Source organism: Lolium rigidum, chromosome 6 (genome assembly GCF_022539505.1).
Source record: "Lolium rigidum isolate FL_2022 chromosome 6, APGP_CSIRO_Lrig_0.1, whole genome shotgun sequence".
Classification (NCBI taxonomy): Eukaryota; Viridiplantae; Streptophyta; class Magnoliopsida; order Poales; family Poaceae; genus Lolium; species Lolium rigidum.
In genome coordinates this window covers 345588874-345611621 of record NC_061513.1, presented here as the reverse complement: position 1 = coordinate 345611621, position 22748 = coordinate 345588874, and the positions used below count along the sequence as shown (strand labels likewise).

At 45.5% G+C, this 22748-nt stretch overlaps 2 protein-coding genes across 3 annotated transcripts; one reads left to right on the top strand and one right to left on the bottom strand.

Annotated features, from left to right (window-relative positions):
- The first annotated feature begins 297 nt into the window (after window positions 1–297).
- Window positions 298–9502, top strand: LOC124662071 (general transcription and DNA repair factor IIH subunit TFB1-1-like). Of its 2 annotated transcripts, XM_047199959.1 has the most exons (19): window positions 298–372; window positions 888–966; window positions 1314–1387; window positions 1495–1558; window positions 1809–1860; window positions 2493–2568; window positions 2668–2763; window positions 3321–3413; window positions 4222–4278; window positions 4709–4774; window positions 4934–5057; window positions 5506–5562; window positions 5640–5764; window positions 5855–6037; window positions 6605–6718; window positions 6944–7021; window positions 7702–7749; window positions 7931–7999; window positions 8667–9502. In XM_047199959.1, the coding sequence occupies exons 1-19, from the start codon at window positions 298–300 to the stop codon at window positions 8745–8747; spliced, it is 1611 nt and encodes a 536-aa protein (XP_047055915.1). In that variant the 3' UTR covers window positions 8748–9502. The 2 variants fall into 2 exon arrangements, with proteins under 2 accessions (XP_047055915.1, XP_047055916.1); XM_047199960.1 differs by lacking the exons at window positions 298–372; window positions 888–966 and having other exon boundaries at window positions 1338–1387; window positions 1813–1860.
- A 248-nt stretch (window positions 9503–9750) lies between these two features.
- LOC124664914 (phosphopantothenoylcysteine decarboxylase-like) lies at window positions 9751–10630 on the bottom strand. Its single transcript, XM_047202332.1, has 2 exons — window positions 10298–10630; window positions 9751–10194 (listed from the first exon to the last, which is right to left on the bottom strand). Exons 1-2 carry the CDS (start codon window positions 10628–10630, stop codon window positions 9919–9921), a joined length of 609 nt encoding a protein of 202 aa, XP_047058288.1. The 3' UTR covers window positions 9751–9918.
- Between the last annotated feature and the right edge of the window lie 12118 nt (window positions 10631–22748).

Genomic DNA, 22748 nt, shown 5'->3' with positions numbered 1-22748 from the left:
GTGGCTCGATATATCGATCAACTTATGTAGAGGAACGAAACCCTACCCTAGCAGACAGCCAGACATACAAATTTGGAGCAGCCGGAGTCGGAACCCAATAACTCGCGTATGGACCGGACCGGACCGGGCTCCAACTCTTCAACGACTCCGACCTCCGCCCGCACGCACGAAGCCCTACTACAACCCCGTCGGCACCGGCGGCGGTGAGTCGAGGTGACCTGTCACTCGCCGGAGGTTGGCGAGCAAATGCCTGCCCCTCTCCCCGCACGGGCGAGCGAGGAGCAGGAAGAGGAGGCAATGGGGACCCTGACGATCGGTGCCAAGTACAGGACGACGCTCAGGGACCCCGGCACCAGCGGCGTCCTCAGCATGGTGCGTGTGCCATCCTCGCTCGCCGTCTCCGCGCCCCTTCCATCTCAAACCGTGCTGCTGCTTCGATCGGAGGATTGTGTGTTCCTGTGCCTTGATCTTTTGTTTGGGGGTTGGTACTTTCCTCATTGTTACATGTGTAGCTCATCCAACCTAGCTTAGGGTTAGCGTTGCGGTTGGAACAGAAGGATTGGGCGTCAAGCCCGGTGTTCAATTTGCTTAATGGAACTGGGTGCTCAACTCATGCCGTAAAAAATCTGCTCTGGAACTAGTTGCTTGGTTTTTGGCTGCATTTTTTTTGTGTACGATGTTAGCCACTGTTTCTGTATTTGGTACTGACGCGCGATGCAGCGAGAGAGGCGCAACACTTCTTTGACTTAGTGGGCATTACTTTTGCATAGTCATCTTTGTATGCTTCAACTGGTGTGAATCGGTTTTTCCTTTCTTACACGCACTGCCTGCAACTCATCATAGTGCCCCTTTTTTAATCTATAACAAACTATTTGTTGGTATTGCAGAGTGAAGATAAGTTCACATTTACCCCTCATGATACATGCTCATTAATGGTGCTCAATCTCGATTTCCGAAGCATCAAAGGTAACTCACCCTTTGTCCATATGTACATGTAGTTCTGGTTTCAGGAACATATATAGAACTGGAGTGTTGTGCAGAACTGAAGCACTGTCATTGTCCTGATGTGTGAGGAAACTATTTAACTGTAGATAGGTGGACATTTGCTAGATTTAGTTTGCGGTTTGCTGCGGAATTGTTTGAAATGATTTAACAGAATGAAGAATAACTAAATACATACACCATATATTACATAATCCGCCGTGCCTGAGTTAGGTTATGTGTGTTGGTTGATGAAACAGCTGAACTGATTTCATGGTCATTACCAGTATGCTTGATGGTAACTTTGTAGCTTCTTCTTCTATGTGCTTCAGGTCACAAGTTCAACAGAGTAGATTGTAGCAAACCAACACAACCGTTACTGAATCTTTTACAAAATTCTGACAAGGTATGATCACTAACTATAACCATAGCTGTTTAGTTTTGGTTTATAGACACATGCTATACATTTATTTCTGTGACCAAGAAGATTGTGATGTGCATGCTTTTTTTCAGGGGGGAGGCTATATTTTTGAGTTTGACAATGTTGGTGACCGTGAGTTGTGTCGTGACTTTGTAGGTAATGCTCATTAAATGTATCTACTAGGTAGTCCTACATATAAAATAGATGTCACATGTTCAAACTATGAACAGATACATCATCATCTGGGATTTTTTTTTCCTTTTCAGATTAAGGATTATGTATTTTTCTAATATTACTTTTGGTGCTTACCCACTTCAAATCAATATTCTGATTTTTAGTTTCACCTCTAGTCTATACACTTATTGCCAAAATAACATATATAAAACTGATGGCATTGTCTGTTCAGCTAGGGTTTTTGCCGAAATGGAGCGGCGAATGAGATTGCTTCGAGAAGACAGGTAATATCCTTATTTCAAACATCCCTGCATATTCTTCTGCTGATAGAAGCAACCTGAGGTAGTGATGATAACTTATGCTAAGCCGCAAGATTCTAAGCTGCCTTTGTATCAATTAACATCTGAGCTCTTGTGCTTCTGCTTTTCTGATTGTAAGATTAACTTCTCTTGAAGTACACACTTGTCTTAAATAGGTTTACTTAGCTAAAGTTGATATTAGAGCATCTCCTTTCACTATTCTTTACTGGTCTGTTTCATCAGCTTTGATGCAGACCTGTGCCACATCACATAATGAAGCTGGTGGAATAGCTGCTAGATTGAAAATGATATGTGCTGTAAGTTGTAACTGCACACCTTTTAAAGAGACAAAACAATTTGAGGATGTCAAAATAATTTCACCTATCCATTTTTATGTGGTCATTATGTGGATGCCATTCAGATATGTTTCTTCAATATACTTCACCATAGGAGCATGTTCATGTTGCTAGGTTGATGAGTATAACTGTACGGAATGACATTTAATCTTCATGTGCTGTTTTAACAGAGAATGGTACAAATAGATTTGCAAACTATCATAGCTACCCAAAAACACAATTATTTTGTATTATTGACTTGTTTTGTTCTTTTCTGTTCAGTGAACTGCGGAAGTTACATAAGAAGTTTGTTGTTTCCAGTATTCTGCAAGAGTCTGAATTTTGGGCGATTAGAAAGGTAAAACTGTACATAGATACAATTCTGTCTTCTTTTTTGTGTTACATTTTTGTCTGATTTATTCAGTTGAAACTACTACTTATTTAAGTCCTTCTGCAGAATTTACTTGACGATGAAGCAAATCAAGCATTGAAACAAAAGCCAGGTGTCAAAAATGTGATGGTAGCTGATGTTAGGCCATCAGCCAATGGACAGGTATGCTTATGGGTCTTTAATCGTTCCGGGCCCATGAATATGGTATACTATGATATTTTATGTGATGCACGATTGTATCAGATATTGACTTTGTGAATGCTGATGATCTTAATTTATTCAATATTGTGGATGCTGATATTTTCTCGGAAATTCAATTCGGCTCCCAGGTGCGTATGCTCCCTCTACCAACAAAACATATTTCGAAGTGTGGAAAATTTTTGACAAAATAATTCTACATGTACATCTCCATAATATATGTGTATGCGTCAAGTTTCACGAAAAAATAATATTTTTTGTGGCCTATATAAAAAAGAGAAAACTTATCTTGTGAAAAGCATTGTTTTCAGCACTGAATTTTGTCTTTTTTACACACGTCACATGATAAGTTTATTTTTTATGAAACGACTTTGTGAGCGCGTAGCACATAAAGATGTACGTTCGAATTTTTTGTTTCAATTTTTTTAAATTTAAAATATGTGTAAGATGCATTTCAAAATATAGTCGCTCTCATATTTTCTCCGAAATATATAAGACTTGACTTTTGACCAAATTTATAGGCCTTGTATTTTGGAACGGAGTTAGTACTTCTGCGTGATCTTTGGCAGACAAACAAAGTTCCTATCAGACCGACAACCGAGATGATCCTTGAGGTACATTTGTTCAACTTTCGTCACGAGTCATCATCTAAATGCAGTCTGCCTGTTAGCATCATTTGCTATTATGTTAACTGTTGTAAATGCAGCTATGTTTCATCTAAATGCAGGTCTGCCTGAGCGCGTCTTTTACCTTTTTTTCAACTGTTATAAGTGCAGTGGTACACTTTGAGGAAAAAAAAAACTATACCTACTTTACTGGCAACGGAATTTATAAACAATTCTGTTGTTTAATGGTTTCCATTTGATCAACGATTTATTAGCAAGTATCTATCGCATGTTCCCTCGGGGCAGGGGTATAGTGTAAGTAAATATATCCGAAACCTATCTTCTTAGGGTAAGGAGCAACACCTTACCTGCTTTCTTAGCGTAATATTGACACATTCCCTAGATGCCACATGTCATCCTCACACTGGTGGTATTTTACAAATTATACCTCTTTGCGATGATATTGATCTAATTCTCTTTCTTTTTTACGTTATGAAGATTTAATAAGCCATTTCTACTGCATGAAAATGTAAGTCCCATTGCTTGTATATATGTCTTGCTGGATGAGAATTCGGTTGTGACCCTGTTTCTCAACCTGGTCGAACAGATTCCTTATAACTATGTTCCTTTCCCTAAACCGGCCTTATTCTGGTACTTGGGCTGGGCTGCATCTGCTCAATAGTAATAGTGTACCTGCAAATCATTATTAACCATGTAAATGCTAAGCCACACGATTTTTCATTCGATGTTGTAATTCTTAAAAATTCCTGAACAAATTAATTGTGATGAACATGACATATTATTGGATATTTTGCAGATTTTTTTGGAAAAGCCAGCCGTGCATCAGGCATTTTTGGATTATGTCCCAAAGAAGGTAAGTTAGTGCATATTTGTATATACTATTGTAATGTATCTTAGCATAGGGTTTAGGTAGCGTGGGCTTAAGTTGGCATTAATTTACACTATCTATTTATTAGCACAAAGTGGATTTGGATTCTCATGTTGCTTTCTTTTTTCCTTCATCTCTCGTGAAACTATACGCCAAAAGTTGTCAGAACAGGATTTTTGGACAAAAAATTGTAGAGCTGAGTATCTACTTAGGGCAAAATGTACATTAAGGGCAAAAGCTGAGGCTGCCGGAGATGAGGAATTAGCTATGTTCTTAAAAAATGATGATACACTTGCCAAGGAGGCAAAGCTCAAGGTATAATTCGAGCTATTTACTGGTGTAATCTTGCATATTTTGTAATGCTTTGTTCCTTGAGATTCTTCTTTCTTTTTACTGATTCAATATTTAATTACAGATAAAACGAGTTGATCCAGTATTTGACATGGAAGTAGATGCAGGAGATGACTACATCCATCTCCCGGTGTGTTTGTATGCTTGCGGCTGTTTTGCTATGTCTACAACTTCACAAAGACAAGTGTTTATTTGTCTCGCATGATGAGCAAGTTTATCCGGTAGTTTGATCATAATCTCATGAAGTGCTTATCCCATCTTGAAATGTGCATATCTTTCGGGAATGTAGGATCATGGGATTCTCTGCGATGGCACCAAAGAGACAACTGATACTGATATTGAATTGGCTAGGAGAACACTTTCTCAGGATCTGAATCGGCATGCTGCTGTCGTTCTTGACGGGAGATCAACAGGTAGAAGTTTGAACACTTTATTTTGAACTTTTTTGTACTGAAGTTGATTGGTCAAGCATGCTGTTACTATTATGAGATGATACTGAACTCAGGTATATGGATATGCTAATTTTCTAACATCCTAACAGTTCTTCTGAGGCAACACTTTTTTCCCTGGCTTCCTGTTCATCTGAATGATGTATTCTGCCTCTAATTCTTCATCAACCAAATCCTGAAAAACAATGCAGCGACAATCATACAAATCAACCCTTCTATATTGCTGGTTTGTTGCAAACTATGTCGTTGTAGCACTTGTTATGTCTTGGTGTACTTTTGACTTCACATCAAAGGAATTCCAACTTTAAGTTGCATGTTCTATTTCTGCATTTTCTTAGTAGTTGTTAATGTGAACGCATCATATGCTTTCAGTCCATAAGGTGATTATATTATTTTGTACGTCTTTTTGCAGATATCAAATCAGCTGATACGAAGACTGTTGCTGAAGCACTTGCAAGGTCTAGGAAGGGTCAGAAATTAATATCAGAGTGTTTGCATCTTTTCTCACCCTAGTTCCCTGTTAAGCAGATGAGTTATAAACTGCAGAAAGACCTTTTAGTTCTGTTGCTGATGATGCTAGTCATGAGAGATCAATTAAGATGGCCCGCATGACTGAGATAGAGGACCTGCAAGTTCCAAGAAGTATACCATATGCAACACTTTGTATAAAGGTAAAGTTGGTTCTTATGGCTCATTAGTAGATATATGAACCACAATAATTTGCAAGGTTATGGATTTTTATGCCTTTCTTGTCTTAATAGGATCCTCGAGAATTTTTCGATTCTCAGCAAGCAAATGCTCTGAGATCTTTAGGTGAGAACAATGGTGTAAGAAAGGCTCACAGCTGCAGCCTGAGCACCGATGATGCATTCCGTCATTTGATGGATCAAATATCTTCTGTGAAATTGAACTGTCTGATTGTTCAATCAGATTTGGCTCTTAAGGTAAACAGTTTTAGTTGAGACCTGATTCCAACTTCTATAGTCAACTTGTGTGTATTGGGCGCCCTGCCCGAATGAAGCTGACTGGGTACCAATTTCAAAACAAAGTTGTGTGCATTGGTCTGTTACTCTTTCATTTTCGTTTTTTCTTATTGAAAAGAATTTTCTCTTCCAAAACTGGTGAAGCATTATTGCATAGAACGAACCAATAAGTTCCCAACCATTTCTGGGAGCACATCAGTAGGCCCAGAATTCTACATGGTACAAACCCTTCTACTAAGTGATGTGTTGGTCTGACTATGAGAAAGCTTGTATATTACTTTCACCTTATTTGGTCCACAATTTTGCATTTCCGAAAAAAAAAATCTATTTTGCAAGGTGAACAAGTTTGTCTTCACCCGTATTTAACAACTAGGTTGGATTTTCATTTCGTCAACATCCCAATACTTCCAAGTTTTCATCCACAAACACAAGATCTGTATGATGTTGTGGCTTCTCTATTCTTAAACTATTAAGTTTTGCATGAGCAGGAAAAACCTAACTACTTGCATGTTATGGTTATGGGCCTAGGTTCTTAATGAATTGAATGAAGGAATTTCACAATCACGAAGGCTTAGTCTTAAGAATCTCCAAGACAGTCTCCTTGGTCGTCTTCCACGCCGAACACGAGATGAACTTATGGACGTGAGCTGTTGCGCCTTTATTTACTTTTTATGCAGAAGCTGTACTATACTTTCAATTTGTTCTAGAGTATTTATTTTCCAGAGTAATCAGAGTGTAACTTTATTTGTTTCTTTATCTATATTTTGTCCGACCATTCTTAAATCTTCCCCTGCTGCACTTTAAAGCTTTGTGTACATTTGTACTATTCTATTGATGGAGTTTCTTGTGAACTGTCTATTTTCTTAGCATTGGATGGCTATCCAGGAGTTGCTGCACCATTTTTGGTCATCGTACCCAATAACAACTGCAGCCCTTAGAAATAAGGTGTAAAGTCACTCCTATCTTATCTGCACTATATTTTGTAAACCACAGGTGGTAATTCAGTGGAAGCTAATAAAAGGGCTTAATGTCTGGTTAAATTATTGTTAATAACTGGTCACCGGAAGTTTGTTTTCCTGTTTCAAGAATGAAAATAACTCCTTGCACATTATAGGCGCTATATAACTAATACTGGTGGAAACAGGCAGTTTTAATGCTGGAGTTTCGTGTGTTGGATGTCTGTTTTAATATGGCTGTCAGCAGCAGCAGGCTCTGCTATCAAATGTTGTATTCCCTCCGATTCGTATTACTTGTCGCTAGTATGGATGCATCTAGACACGAAAATATGTCTAGATACATCCATATTAGAGACAATTAATATTGATCGGAGGGAGTATTAACAACTCAGTTTTGTCGTTAGCTTTTCTTGTGCTGCATTAGTTCTGTTAAGAACACCAAAAAAAAATTTAAGTATCAGATGTTAATATTCTTTTATGCAGTCCAGTATTGGCATATTGGTGTACATGGTGTAACGGTAATTCAAGAATCCCCAAATTGACCCATTTTATTTCTCATATGGCTGTGTCACTAATTTTAGATAGTCTAGCTACCTGGTAGGACTGCTATATATGGCACCCTTTCTTTCTAATACCAATCGCTTAGATTTCTGAGTAATTGTTCCACAGGTTCAAAGGGTTCTAGGTGCAATGACACAGATATATCAAACGTTGCAGGTAAATCTTCCTCAGCGCAACTGATATTTGGAATATAATTATAACCTAGTTTACTGAAACTACTTATATTTTTATGCATCACTATGGAATTATTATTATCCCTGTTGCTGAAAGATTTGGTGGTGAGATTTCGTCTAATACTTGACATGATGCATCTTGTGTGCACTCTTTGTACACGCAGGATATAAAGGAATCAGCACTGCCTGATGTAAGACACGAGATATCTCGACTTGTAAAGCCCATGACCCAGGTTCCTGCCGTTCCTTTATGCATTTCATTACCACCCGCTGAATATCTTTATTTGAACTTCATTTTGATGACTCAGAGCAAACTATCCACCTTTTTATTTCTCACGAATTAATTGGACTCATTTCTATAGTTGTACTATTTAAAAATGAAAAAACTGAAGAGAAAAGCTTAGCCTATCTCATTACAAAAGTACACGGCTCAGGGAGGTGGTGTTTTGGCTCATATGAAGCTATCATAAAGATGCATAAAAAACAAAATTTTGTGTAAAGACAAAAAAAAGTCAGGTTGGAGCATCAAAATTTGTCTTCTTTACATGGGACACAAAAAATATTGTTTATTTCCGAAAACTTGTGTACAAACATAGAATATCCTAGATGTACGTGTGGAACTTTATTTCAGAATTATTTACATTTTAAAATGTGTCTTCACACAACAGGTTTATATGCACTTGTGAGCCAAATTAGATTTCCCACGGCTTAGATCAAATATTTGTTTCAAATGCTTTTATTCGCTGTTCATTGTGCTCATACTACCTAACCTACTGTACTAAACGGACAGAGGGTACCGCCTGCTATTGATCCCCTTAAGCGCATGAATCGCCATGGTATTTTTCGTGGTTCCAATTTGCTTCAATAATTTTCAGCAAGCTGATTATATATAATTTCTAGGCTCTGGATGCTGCCTTCGACCATGATCTAGACCAGCAGCAGAAATCTTCAAAGCCTGGGAACAGCCCCAGCGGGTTTTGAACAGAAAGCTTCACCCGTGAGCGTGAGGAGTTAAGACGATTACTGCCGGAGCTTGACAGCTGCCACGCCTCATCTCTAGCCGGCAATGCTCTCCCAGTCTAGAAGCACTCCTGTAGGCTTGATTTGATTTTTCCCCTGCATTTTTTGTTTACACGTTCAACAAAAATCTTCAGCAGTGGTGTGGAAGCATTGGGCTACCCCCAAATGCAAGATTTTCACTTGGCTTGTGCTTCAAAATAGAGTGTGGACGGCGGATAGGCTCGAGCGCCGGGGGTGGCAAAATTGTGGAAATTGCAAGCTTTGCAACCAAGCTCAAGAGTCCGCGGAACGCATTCTCTTCACTTGCCGTTTCACAAGACGGGTGTGGCTTAACATCAAGGATTGGCTTGGTCTTGTTGACGTCGAACCGGATAGATGGACCGAGGCCGCCACGGTCTATGAGTGGTAGACATGCTTTGTGCAAAAAGATGGGCAATCAAGAAGGGCGATGTCCTCTCTTGCCATGCTTGTGTCATGGGAGGTGTGGAAAGAGAGAAACGCACGTGTGTTCCGGAACCATTGCTCCACCGTTCACATGGTTGCAACAAGGATAAAAAACGAGGCGACTCTTTGGGTTTCCGCCGGAGCTAAAACGTTGGGTAATGTAATGCCGGGAGAGTAATCCATATCTTTCTTTTGGGTCTTGGCTGCGGCCTTGACCGTTTGGTCGTTTGTAACTTTCTTAAACCTTCTACTCTATCAATGAAAATGGCAAATCTTTTACCTCGTTTCAAAAAAAAAAAAAAAAAAACTTCAGCAGTCGTACGTGCGTATGCTCTATTGCTGTACCTGGTGTTTCTCAAAAGAGTTCGACAATAGCTTGCCTCAGTATATACAAATGTCTTTTGAGTGTGTATGTTGGCGTGTAACAAAAGAACATGCTCGTTTCAAAAACAAGCTAACAAGAACTTACGAAAATCATGCGCCGAATGGATGCACACTTAACACAGGGTTGTGGCCAGTGACATGTGCGGTATGCACAGTTAGCAGCAAAAGATTGGAATGGAAAAACTTGGCGAGAACGATATATATGTACAAGTCCAAACGAATCGCACCAAGGGGGAATTTCAGTTGAGCTGCAGGGTGTTCAAATTGCATGAGGGGGGGAACTTCAGTTGAGCTGCAGAGGTGTTCAGAGTCGATCTTGTGATCCGAAAAAGAGCCTGACGGTTCTGCAGATCTCGGAGGGCTCTGCCATGGCGCCGTTCCCGTAGTCCCCGCAGGCCAGCCGCTTGGTCACCGGAGGAATGACTGACACGCCCAGCTCGGCGACGACGTCGAGGTGGCGCCTGGTGAAGGGGCTGTCCCACATGAAGGTGTTCATTGCCGGCGCGACGAAGATGGGCTTGCCGTAGTCCCACGCGCGCACCACGCACGTCAGCAGGTTGTCGCACAGCCCGCCGGCGATCTGACCGACGCAGCACGGAGTTCTCATCAGATCGAGAGAGAAAACTGTCGAATCAGGACAGCGACGAAACGCGGCGGCGCGTGTAGGTGTTCACGGTATGTACCTTGGCCAGGGTGTTGGCCGAGAGTGGCGCGATGACCATGGCGTCGGCCCACTTGCGCAGCTCGATGTGCAGCACCTCGTCGCCGATCTTCCGCCAGGTGGACCACTCGTCGGCGTCGGTGAGGAGGGCGACGCCGCTCGGGAAGGACGACCGGTCCACGAAGTGCAGGGACGAGGCCGTCGCCACCGCCCGGACGTCGGCCCACTCGGCGAGGCCGCGGCAGAGGGTCTCGAACTTGATCGCCGCCACGCTGCCGGATGCGGCGACCAGGACGCGCGGCCTCCGCCTCCGAGGCTGGGCGGCGGCGTTCGGCACCGTCTCCTGCGTAGCCATCCTACTTGTGATAATGGCCGACTCTCCGCTGAAATCGATTAAATCACAAGGTAATACTCGCTGATAACTGATACCACTACAACCACTACCAGAGAAAGGAGAAGAGAAGTAATTGCATTTCCGCGGAGTTAGCTGGAGAAACAAGCAGCAGTAAATGGCGCCGCCTCCAGCGATTCAGTGAACAAACAACCACAGGCACCAAGCAAGCAAGGACAACACACCATTTGAATCTGCTCAGTTTAAATTTTATTCGAAGCCATGACTCAAGAGGTCATGGTACAGGCCTACAGGGAGCTCAAGAGGTCGACAAGCGTGACCACACCGTCCATGGTCTGATTTGAACACATTAGTTCCCCAATGGACAAATTCAGTATTTTTAGTTCCTATAATAAAGTTCAGACCGATGAGTGGTGTGATCACCATGTCTGACCTCTTGCTCCCTACTTGCTGTCCGAGATTGACCTCAGCTTCCCGTCACGCCACCAGAAGGCAGCGTCCTTCTTCTCCTCCTCCAGCAGCTCCTCGAATGACATCTGGGATTCCTCGTCAGCGAGGGCTTGTGCAAGGGCTTTCTTCTCCATTGCGTCGTTAAGCTCCATCATCTGCCACGGTGAAAGGTTTGGTGTCATGACCTTAGTAATTATATCACAGAGCAGAGGTGCTTGCGAACAGAGCACAAGTGCGCTACCAGTTTGTAGTGGTCTGACATCCGAAGCTGCTCCTGAAGATAGTTGTAAACGGCGGCATCTTTCTTTAGTCTTTCATGTTCTGATTCCAGTTTATCTACCTACAACAACGCCCAAGGGTATAAATAGGCATCAAAAAGCTGTTGTCAGACCATAACGCATATTCAACTGTTAACTGCACTTCTTAGTTAATGTTGTTATGGATGTTTTTTTTTCCTCGAATGCCTCACCTGTTTAGATAGGCGATGTTGATCATATGAAGACCTACAGTTACGACTGTTGGATAACAGGGCCTTCTTTATTGTAAAGCTTCTTCGGGCGATCTCAGACCTGAGATCCACAAGTCGTAATTGAGTGTTTATAAAACACAGAGTAATGCATGTCTGAACCCTGAAGATAAAATGGTAGAACTGAATGAATGCAAATAGTAACATACTTATGCAGCAGCTCATTCCTCGCATCTACAAGACAGTTAAGGAACTCGCGGATCTGAAAAAGTAAGGTAGAGAGCATACATCTTGATAAGTACATGATGAAGCTGATAGAAGATATGAAACCATGAAGATAACGAAAGATATAGTTTACGGCAGCAAACTTGCTATCCTCCAGTACAGCTATGGTCGTGATATAACACCTTACCACTAGCCCTTGCAGAATTCAGGAGAACCAGAACTAGCTGCATCCCAAACAATAGAGATGCAAAGTTTAAGGTTGTAGATGCACTTTGTTCTTATCGTAGTCCATAATTACTTGTTTTTTCTCTAAAACTTTCTCGGTAGATAATACATTAACAGTGCACCTCTAAAGCAGTGATGTGTCAACTGAAGCAAAATTATGTGATTGCAAATGACAATTATGTATTAACAGGAACCAAACGTGCACCAACAGTCTATTTGAATTCCACAGCACTTGATAACTGCTTTAAAAAAAAATAATGCAAGACATTAACCAATTACTCAAATCACACTAACCTCCCAACTCAAACAAAGATAAAAATCAATTGGAAATAAGATGCATAACAAAACCTAGAAGAAAAACATATCAACCTGGTAAAAGCTAGCACGCTTAGTAAGAGATAACCCCTCAAAATACTGCTCGGTGACCCTTCGTTTCAGTGCACCACTCAACCAGAAGAGGGGCAAAGGTGGGTGTTTTGCCCCCTGTTTCTCCGGTACAGCCGCTACCTTGTCTCCACCATTGAAGCCCTCCGGCTTCCTCCTCGTCTTCCTTCTCTTCTTCCCAGTGCTGCCAGTAAGTGCCGTCAACGGTTGTGATGGTTGAGGAGGTGCTGGGGAACGGAGCTGGAGAATTAGGATGACGCTTATGGAAAGGAAGAGGATGAGAGCGACCGAAATTTCCATGGTGTTAGATTTGACTTTTGAGGTGGAAGGTTTGGGACGAAAGCCTCGATTGCAAGATCTAGATTTGCTTTGTCCCTAAGAAATCCTATTTATTAGTGTTCTGGTGGGGGTTGGGCGTTATAGCTTTGCGTAGAACACGTGTGAAAGAAAGATTGGGGAAAGTGTATTTTATAGTCGCCACATTTTTCTTTTAGAAATGGAAAATATTTACTGAGTTTTGGGGGAAATGTGCATTTCACATTAAATTGGCCCTCTATAAATTTTGAACTATACCGAAGTCTATCTAACAGATAAAATTCCATTTACAGTTTGAAAGGCATTCAACTTCTAACATACATAACCCCTCCAAATATAAGAAATAAGACTGCCAAGTGGGGTTGTTTGTTAGGAATATAACAGTATGTTCTTGAAGGGGAATAGTTCATATGTGAACGCTGGTACAACAAGGATATAACAGATTTTCAATCTGAGCATGTTTATAAACTTTACATTTGGACCAACAAAACTGCTGATTCCCTGTGTCATGCCATTTACTCAAAATGAGCGGCCAGACTTTAATTACAAAAGAATTTCAGCATTGTGAGCCATATTTATCGATAAGGGTCTCTTTGATTCATATCAATAGTGGAGAGATAACATAGGAATGGGAAATCTTCCTCTGGTGACACCCATCCATTTGATTGAAAGGAGTAGAACATAGGAAAAATGGAGGAATGTTTCCTTCGGTTTAGGTTCCAATGGGGAAAACAAAGGAATTCTACAAGCCACTCAAACCTCTCTTTTACATTCACTGATTCACATGCACAAAGAAGAAGAGAAAGGCCATAACTTGCATGATAATGACCTAGTCTCACATTTGCATTTGTTTCAACCTTGATTTCATCATGCTTTCTAGGATATCTGTGTTTTTCCAATTCCTAAGAATCAAACACCCAGTTTCATGGAACTTCCACAATCCTCTGTTTGCCACACACAATCCTTACTGCGCTTTTCCTATTCCTACGTTTTACAGTGATGATGACAACTAATCCCAGCTAAAATTAGACCAACTTTGCTTGCAATAGGTTTTGATGTTATTTGGTGTTCTTCATTTAGCTATCATTTGTTGCAAAATCCCCAAGTCAAAGCATTTGGCAGAACCAGACATGCACGGCATCCAGTGACAGGTGAAGCATCAAGCAAGCACTCTAGTTTCAAAAAAAGCAAGAAGCATCGAGCATGCACATACTACATTAGCAATTGAGCCCATTTTGGACTTCTCTTATCGAGGCATTAGCTTAGGTACTACCAGCTAGGAATAGCAACAAACACCGCTTGTACAGACTAATAGGGGCTATCAGTTTTCACAATGTCGCGCGGCACCAAACGAATCCCACACTTGCAATGGGTTTCAATGTTGTTTAGTGTTAACAATTTAAGTAGCATTGGCTGCAAAATCCTCTAATGGCTGGACCTACTAATACTACCCCGTCCACTGAGTATAACAAAGCAAACGATGGTATAGCGATGAACAAAAGAATGAAAGTCAAAGCGTTCGACAGAACCAGAGGCGCATCCTGTTACAGCAGGTGAAGCATCAACCATGCGCATACTACGGTAGCAACTGAGCCCATTTTGGACTTCTCTTATTGCGGCATTAGCTTAGGTACTACCAGCTAGGAATAGCAACAAACACCACTTGTACAGACTAACAGGGGCTATTGGTTTTCACAATGTCATGCAGCACCAAACGAATCCCACACTTGCAATGGGTTTCAATGTTGTTTGGTGTTAGCAATTTAACTATCATTCGTTGCAAAATCCTCTAGTGGCTGGACCTAGTAATACTACCCCGTCCATTGAGTATAACAGAGCAAACGATGGTATTAGCAATGAACAAAAGAATGGAAGTCAAAGCATTGGACAGAACAAGACGCGCACCCTGTTACAGCAGGTGAAGCATCAACCATGCGCATACTACGGTAGCAACTGAGCCCGTTTTGGACTGTCTTATCGAGGCATTAGCTTAGGTAGAAGTACCAGCTAGGAATAACAACAAACACCACTTGTACAGACTAACTACTACCTAAGCGTAGTATCAGTTTTGTAGCACAGCAACTCCTGACAGCGGAGCAGGGATCCTACGCACGCTCAGCACGCACTAGCGCGTGCAGTACGCACTAGCACTAGTCTGCGAGGAAGGCAAGGATGCCGGAAGAGTATTTGCATTGCATGGGAGACGGGACGCAGGAAGGAAGGAACGAACCTGGTGAACGGTGAGGCAGTGGTCCTGGCTGGCCCGCGCGAGGTCGTCGTAGCGCGCGGTGATCCGGCGCTGCAGCGGGCCGGCCACCGAGGCGAGCGGGAACTGCGGCCGCCGCGGCAGCAGCAGCAGCGCGTCGTTGTCGTCGGCCGCCGCGTCCCCGCCCTTCTGCGGCTGCTGCTGCTGCTGCTTCCGCTTGGCCCTCCGCCGCGGCCTCTTCTCCTCCTCGGGCGGCGCGGGCGGGTCGAGGTTTGCGGCGGGCGATTCGGGAGAAGGCGTGGGCTGGCGGTGGGGGTGGAAGTGGAAGGCGAGGAAGAGCAGTGCGGTCGGGGCGAGGAAGACGGCGAGGAGGAGGAGTGCTAGCGGCAGGTCCATCGCCGGCGGGAGCTCGTCATCCCCAGCCGAGACCTCGGGCGTGGCGGCAGGTCCAGCAGGGACTTTTCTTCGGTGTGGGAGCGAGCCGAGGGCGAGGCCGAGGGCGCGCTTTGGGAAGTGGGAAATGGGAAGCGTGCGGGCGGGCGGTGCGAGGAAATCAAAATGGAAGGAATGCTGCTTTTGAAGTCTACGCGCGGCAGAGAAGAGAAGAGCCCCGGTGTTGGAGTGCAGGGCGAGAGAGAGAGAGAGGAGAGGGGAAAAGGCGTGGTGAGGATGAGCGCGTGCACGAGCCGCGAGGCGAGCGGCACTACTGTCGACTGGTGGTGTGCTGGACGCGACGGATAAGAATGACGAAGCTGGCCAAATCGGCGGGACACGATGGATGTACAACTTCTTTGTATACACCCCACTTCGGCTAGATTAGGGCATGACCGCCGGCTGAAAAATGCGTTAGGTTCCTGCTCCAACGGAAGCGATCGGACCGGTGTCAGGCCGACGTTTCGTCGGGCCCGTCTGTCAACCACCCGGGCTCGATGCGTCTTCTCAGGCTCGCCAGCGACTGCCGCCGCTGCGTCGCTTCGGCAGTCTGTGTCACGTTAATAGCGATGCCTCGCCAGCCGAGGGCCGCCACCTACCTCCGTCAACGCAGTAATGGCGATGACACGCGTCCCGCGGCCGTCGGCTGTTTATATAAAGAGCGCACGCGCTCTTCTTCCTCATCTACTCCTCCACACAAAACCCTAGCCGCCACAAACTCCACCGTAGCGCCGCCTAGCTCTTCCTGCGATGCAGCCAGGCCCGCGAGGAAGTCCATGGCGGGTCCTGGTGGCCGGCGAGGCGGTCGAGCCCGCGGGCCTGGGCACCCCCGGGGCCGCCGAGGTGGAGCAGCTATGGCCCCACGGTCACCGTCGCCTGCGCCGTCCTCGTCTTCGCGGGAGGAGCGCTGCTTCGAGTTCCTCCTCCTCATCGACGACGACCCACTCGGCATCAAGCGGCTCCCGGACAAGTTCGTCGATAGCGTCGAGCCGCCCAGTTGCAGCTACGGGAGGCCAGCTGCAACTTCTGTCGGTGCACTGTCGAGGTCTTGTTCGATGGGCAGGGCAAGATGTACCTGCACACGGGGTGGGACAAGTTCGCCCGTGACCTCGCGCTCGAGCCCGGCTGCCAGCTCACATTCCTCTATGAGGGGGACTGCGAGATGATCGTCAAGGTGTTCGACGACACAGCCTGCCAGGCACTACCACACCAGCGAGTCCGGCTCGAACACCGACGGTTAAAACTGTTAGAGTGTTCTTTCTTTGCAGCAAATATGGCCACGAGCCAATTGAAGCCACTAGTGGAGGTTTCTAGATGTTCTTCCTCGAAAGGACCAACAGGGCTATAATTACCATCTGGATTTTTCAGTTTGGGTGATTGAGTGTGCCCGAGAGTGTTCTTTCTTGGCAGCAAACATACGGAACCAACACTAGTTAGGTTTTCTCATTTTCCAATGTTTTAATTTGTGTCAACCATGATTCAAACTATGTATTAGTTTGTGTAAACCATGTTCTCAACTATGTATTAGCTTGTGTAAAACCATGTTCCCAATATGTAATGTTGGAACTGTGTTTGTAATTGGGAAGAGGAAAAAAAACAAGTAGAAAAAATACGTCGCTCCGCTGGAGCCACCCCCAGACGCAAACGGACGCGCGGATAAAAACGGTCATTTTCGCGTACGTCAGGTGACGCAAACGGATACACGAGGACAATTTAGGCGTCCGAAATGTGTCACCCCGTTGGAGATTCCCTGCCACAATTGAATAATTGGGGCTATGCTAACAACAATCTAAATACATTCAAAACAAAATTGAGAAGAAATACATTCAAATTTTAATAAAACTAAGATGAAAAGGAGGAAGTATATTTTTTAAAAGACACCAAATCTAAGGCCACGAATCACATTAATAGTCGTTTGACATAATTCTGATTGCAAACCTGACAAGTGGCCCTTAACCATACAAGAATTAAACTTTCATATTGAATGTACACCTTCCTTCTGAGAACGGTTTTTCTCTCACCACCATCGTCGCGTCGTCTCCCTGCCGCTTCTCCCCCCGTCGTCGCCGGCATATGTCTCTAGGCAAAGCTCTACGACAGCTGGCTACGGCGGGACTGTCGTGTTGCTCGCATTGTGTTGGAGATATGCCCAAGAGATAATAATAAAATAGTTATTATTATATCTTTGTGTTTATGATACATGTTTGCATCCCATGTTATAATTGTATTAACCGGAAACCTTAATACTTGTGTGTTTTGTAAACATAAAAGAGTCCCTACATGATCATAGTTTCATGATCATACCTAGTAAGCCTCTTGTTAAACTAGCTTGTAGATAATAGATGATCATAGTTTCATGATCATGAACATTGGATGTTATTAATAACAAAATTATATCATTAGGTGAATGATGTGATGGACATACACCCATAGTCAGCGTAGCATATGATCAAGTCATTAGGTTCGTTGTGCTTCAAGCTTTAAGATACATAGTTGTTGACTGCCAAAACCCACCGGCGGGCAGCGGCCTTGTCAACACCGTAGAGCCGGGAAGAGCCTAGAGCTGCGGCTGGCTGAGACCCCTCCGAGCGACGGCCCGCAATGCTCTTCTGGTCACACGCGGCGATGCGAAGTGCAAGGGCGTGCCACCCGACCTATACCTGGTCAGGAAGGTGATGGGGATGCCTCGCTTAGTTTCCTGCAGGGCATACATGTAAACATTAAATACGAGCCTCGATCGGTTCTGAGGTTATCCTGTGAATCGGCTCAAAGAGCCGATCCACCCATGATTCGTATGGGGTGCACGAATACTTGGTGGTCCTGCTTGATCAAGATAAAGCTAATGAGATCTACGACGATTTAGGGTTTTCACCGCATAATCGGATCATCCTACTCCAGATTGGGCCTCGCGGCCACGCACGGTGCTCGTAAGCCGATCCTAAACAAGGCCTAAAAACCAACATGAAGTTGATCCTCGGAACATCCTGTTTAGGACTTGCGAACGCCACCCTACGTGCCACTGGATCCTCCCCCTTTGTAAGGCCTAACTATTGCGAGATATTAAACTAATCCTTGTAAAACAAGGAGCAATCGTAACGGATCGGATCTACCGAATGATGATCAAGCGGGTGCCGCCCCCACACCCGAGATAGGTGTGAGGGCGGCTAGATATGCAAGGGTTGCACTACGTAAGCATGCTTAAACGAAGAACAATGCTAACCCTAACACATCTATGATAACTACGTTGCTCGCCATCAAAAGCGCTTCGATACGAGCAACGCATGAACAACGTGGGGCTTGTGCTGCCTAGATCGCAAGATGCGATCTAGGCAGCATGTCGCTTACCTGATAGAAAACCCTCGAGACGAAGGAGTTGGCGATGCGCCGAGATTGGTTTGTTTGGGGTTGAACGTGAGTTGTTGTTTATTCCATAAACCCTAGATACATATTTATAGTCCAGCGGACTTTCTAATGTGGGCGTGCACTAAACCGTGCGCGAGATAAACCCTAACTTTTAATCTAGATACAGTCTGCTATAATTAAAGATACACAGGCAAACTAGCCCAACTTCTCCGTGCAAGGCCGCTTCATAGATCTTCAATGTGTAATCTTCCAAGCCCATCTTGATCGCGGCCTACCTCCTGATTTAGCCAAAATCTGGTGATAACACATGCCCCCCTGGTTTTGGAAATGACAGTTCCAAAATCATTAAGCTCCTTTCACCGGGTCATGTCGTGGCAGAACCGTTGTAGTACCCTTTACCATGACGTCTTGCTCCTTGCTTTTGCAAAACTTGATAATCTAGCACCATTCCCTTGGATACCGCAATGGTCTTAAATCCCCCATTAGGCTTCTCCTTATTAAGCTGCGCCGAATGACTCCTCCTCCACTGGATACCCGCCGGCGAAGCGCCTCCGTGTCAACGACGAGGGCAGCGAGGATTAGTGACATAGCATCAGTAGTTACGTGAGCAATCGGCTCTTTTTGAGCAATCGGCTCTTCATAAAAAAACCCTTCTTTGTGAATGAAGAAGCGTTCCCAGTCAATGGTTTTGCCGATAGTCAAAGTCACACAACCTTCAAAAAAATAACCGATGGCCTCGCATCGGTCTCTATCATAAAAAACGCTGACAACATCGACCTAGTCACCCTTCCAAACGGTAACCCGCGACCTCCATCTGAAAAGGCAAAGTCAGATCCCCAAATCGCCGCCTGAGCAGTTCCAATCCACAACCACCTACGCAGATCTTGACCGCGCCGCCCCCAACTCCTTCAACGCCATGGCGGAGTCATCCAATACCGATACCACGGCTTCCGGACTGAAGGTAATCCTCAACCTCCTCTCGTCGCTTGGCTTGACATGGGATTAATGGCAAACACCCGAATTAATGCCTCGCTCTCGCTACTAATTTAGGTTTCGTACATCCTTCCGCCACATCCTTCTCTCGCAAATTCGATGTGCCTCGGTCCTCGTTCTTCCGAGAGTCCCGCCTCGTTAATTTCGTGCGAAGCTAACGTAATCCCCTTTGTGAGCCGGAACCTCAGATCCGACTTCCCGGGCCGACCGCTCGCGAGCCTGGCCTAATCCTCCCGAAGGTTGGGTGGCATGGTACAATAGGGTATCAAAATCCCACTATGCCACTTGGGAAACCATAGGGATAGCCGATGCCTCGTCATTATCGCTATCTCCTCTTGAGAAGAATGAGAACATCCCGAAAACCATCGGCTACTTCGGTCCGATGCACTCGAATCGCTTCATGTTTGGTCATGGCCCTATGACCCCGACCCGCTGGATGTGGCCATGATCACCGGGCTAGACATTGCATCCCCCAGCCCTTCTGCCTTCAAGCTGCCAAAAGTCCCTTTCACCCTCTCCTCTAAAAAAGAGTGTACCAGCTGGGGCGCCTATCTCAATCGCTATATGAAAACCAAAGGCCCCGTGACAGAGAGGGAGCACACAGCCTTTCTGAATTTCTGGCTGGAGCACTTCATATTCTGCGGTCCATCACTTGCTCCCACCAAGAATTACCTCTCCCTGGCCTATGAGCTTGCTAAAGGCACAAAACTCGGCCTAGGCAAACTATTTCTTGGAGAAATTTATCGATCCCTTCAACTGATGTCTGTCAAACTGTTCTCCCGCAAGACAGTTAAAACTGGCGGCCCCTGGTGGTTCATTCAGTTGTGGGCCCAACTATATTTCCAAAGCCAAATCCCAGACTTCCCATCGCTGACCACCTGCACCTTTCCGGATGAAACTGGAAAGGAAATTCGATGCACCAGCTACGGCCAAGCCCTGTATGGTCTCCCGGGAGCGAGGCTGATCCCCCAGTGAAGCAGCAGGTGGTTTAAGATTTTCTTCCAAGGTTTGGACAACCCCTGTTCCACCCTTACACTGAATCGGCAAATTTTGAAAACCCCGTCTCTTTCCGATTGGATGACTTTGCCGATGACGCCAGCACACAACACTTGTACTCTCTCATGATCCGTCCTTGCTTCCTCCCTGTTGGCATGAGTACCTCGAACCGGATCATCAAACCTGGTTATGAGTGTTATCAACCAATAGTAGCGGCTCGACAGCTTGGTCTCGGACAGGTGCCTCCACACTTCTTCCTACACCACCTGACAGCAAGTAGGGCTGAACTGCCTGACATCCTCACTGCCCAGAGGTGTTATACCTTCTTTGACGCTTTGGCCATACCAATTCCGCATGACCTCCGTTTCTCCTTCACCACCGATGGTTTTGAAACTTGGTGGTCTATGTGGAAGACCCACGTCTTCGGGAGGGCCCTAGGACCGCTCGCCGAAGGAGCTTGACGCCGAGTATGATCCCCCTGCGCACCGTGCATCGTCACTTAAGCGTTTCTTGCAATTACCTTATGGTGATTGTCTCGTGACCTAACTCTTTTTCCTAGCAGCAACTAGATGGCCCGGCTCCCACGCAAACCGACGGTTCCCCTTTCGAATTTTTCCTCCGGCACCGGTGGTTCTCTTCTGCCGCAGCTCGCCACCCTCGAAGAAAGTCATAATGCAGAGTCGGCCGATTTCACCGAAATCGGCTCCCAAGAGCAGAGCATCTTCGGGACCAGCCTGCCCCCGAGCCTCAACTCAGTGCGAGGACGGCGGTGAGGAAGGTAGCGGCCAGGAAAACCCCGAAGCGTAAAGCTCCGGCCCGAGAAAGCTTGCGTGTAAGTTGGTTCAGACCCTGTAGGCACTTGTCCGCTTTTTCAAAGAATTTGTTTATGACACGCTTGTATCCTTTCCTACAGGCCTCCACTGAAGGATCCTCCAGCGGGGCCGAAGAAACCAGCCAAGGAGACTCGAGCTCGGGTGATTCCGAGAGGTCCACTACCCGGAGCCAGACGGCTTCGCCAGCGCCGGCTTCCAAGAAAAGGTCGATCACCGAAACCCCTGCTCCTCAGGCCCCGACCAGATCAGGGTTACGCACGAAGCAACGCTGTGTCAAAAGGGCTCGTAAGAACCCACGAGCCTCTTCATCAAGCCAGGAGGTCTCAAATGTAATTATCTTCGTGGTCACGCTTTCATGCTGTCCTCGTTATCATTTGGATCGGCTAATCACTTCCTCTTGCAGCCGCCGAAACTTCTAGCGAAGATGTTGAGGAGGTACCGAGGCCGTCCGCTACTCTGGATCTAGCTACCTCGACGATAGCGGCTTCCCAAGTGGCTGACCCACCCGAGTCCACAGAGAAGCCGATTGTTACGGCGTCGGCTGTTCCTCCTTCCTTGGGAGAGGTATGTCTTCCCTCCTTGGCTTCATCAATTCCCCCATTGCCCGCTAAACTCACTTTGTTTACCCTATCAGGGTTGTGATCTCTCGAGCTTGCTTGCGTTCGACCCGAATCCATCGAACCAGCTTCTTCCAAAGCAAGTGGAGAGCCGAACCCTAGTACGGTTCGTGGTCCACTCCAGCCGTCTCGCGAGACTTGCTTTCCGCCCGACCGAGACTCGATTGAAAATTCCGAGGAAGCCAAAGGCATCTTCGAGGATATCCGGCCTCATCTCCCGATGACCCCGCAAGTGAAGCTCGGCCCGCTGTTACCTTGTCGGCCTTCAAGTCAAGGGTACAAACGGCTCGCCAAAGGATTACTCTTCGCCACTCCCAACTTCCGCCGAGAGCCGACATTGCCGAAAAGTGTCGACGGCTCAATGAGAAGAAGGCTGCTCCGGACGCCAAGACGGACACTTCGCCACTCGCGCCGAACTCGAGACCCCGCACAAGGAGCTGGAGGACCTTGAAGAGAGGGTAAGGGTGACCAAACGGCTCATCCAAGACAAGGAGGCCCTTGTTGCCCGCTCCGAAGATGAAGCAAAAGGCCTCACGGCCGATCCGAAGACCGATCCGGCTGAAATCCGTTCCCCGAGCAATCAGCTGGTGACGGGCAAAGACGCAGATGACGAGGC

Coding starts and splice junctions, on each gene's coding strand:
- LOC124662071 (XM_047199959.1), top strand. CDS start 298: ATGGGGACCCTGACGATCGGTGCCAAGTACAGGACGACGCTCAGGGAC. Junction 6,038..6,604: donor AATCAGATTTGGCTCTTAAG/GTAAACAGTTTT, acceptor TTATGGGCCTAG/GTTCTTAATGAATTGAATGA. Junction 8,000..8,666: donor TTGTAAAGCCCATGACCCAG/GTTCCTGCCGTT, acceptor TATAATTTCTAG/GCTCTGGATGCTGCCTTCGA.
- LOC124664914 (XM_047202332.1), bottom strand. CDS start 10,630: ATGGCTACGCAGGAGACGGTGCCGAACGCCGCCGCCCAGCCTCGGAGG. Junction 10,195..10,297: donor CGGCCAACACCCTGGCCAAG/GTACATACCGTG, acceptor TGCGTCGGTCAG/ATCGCCGGCGGGCTGTGCGA.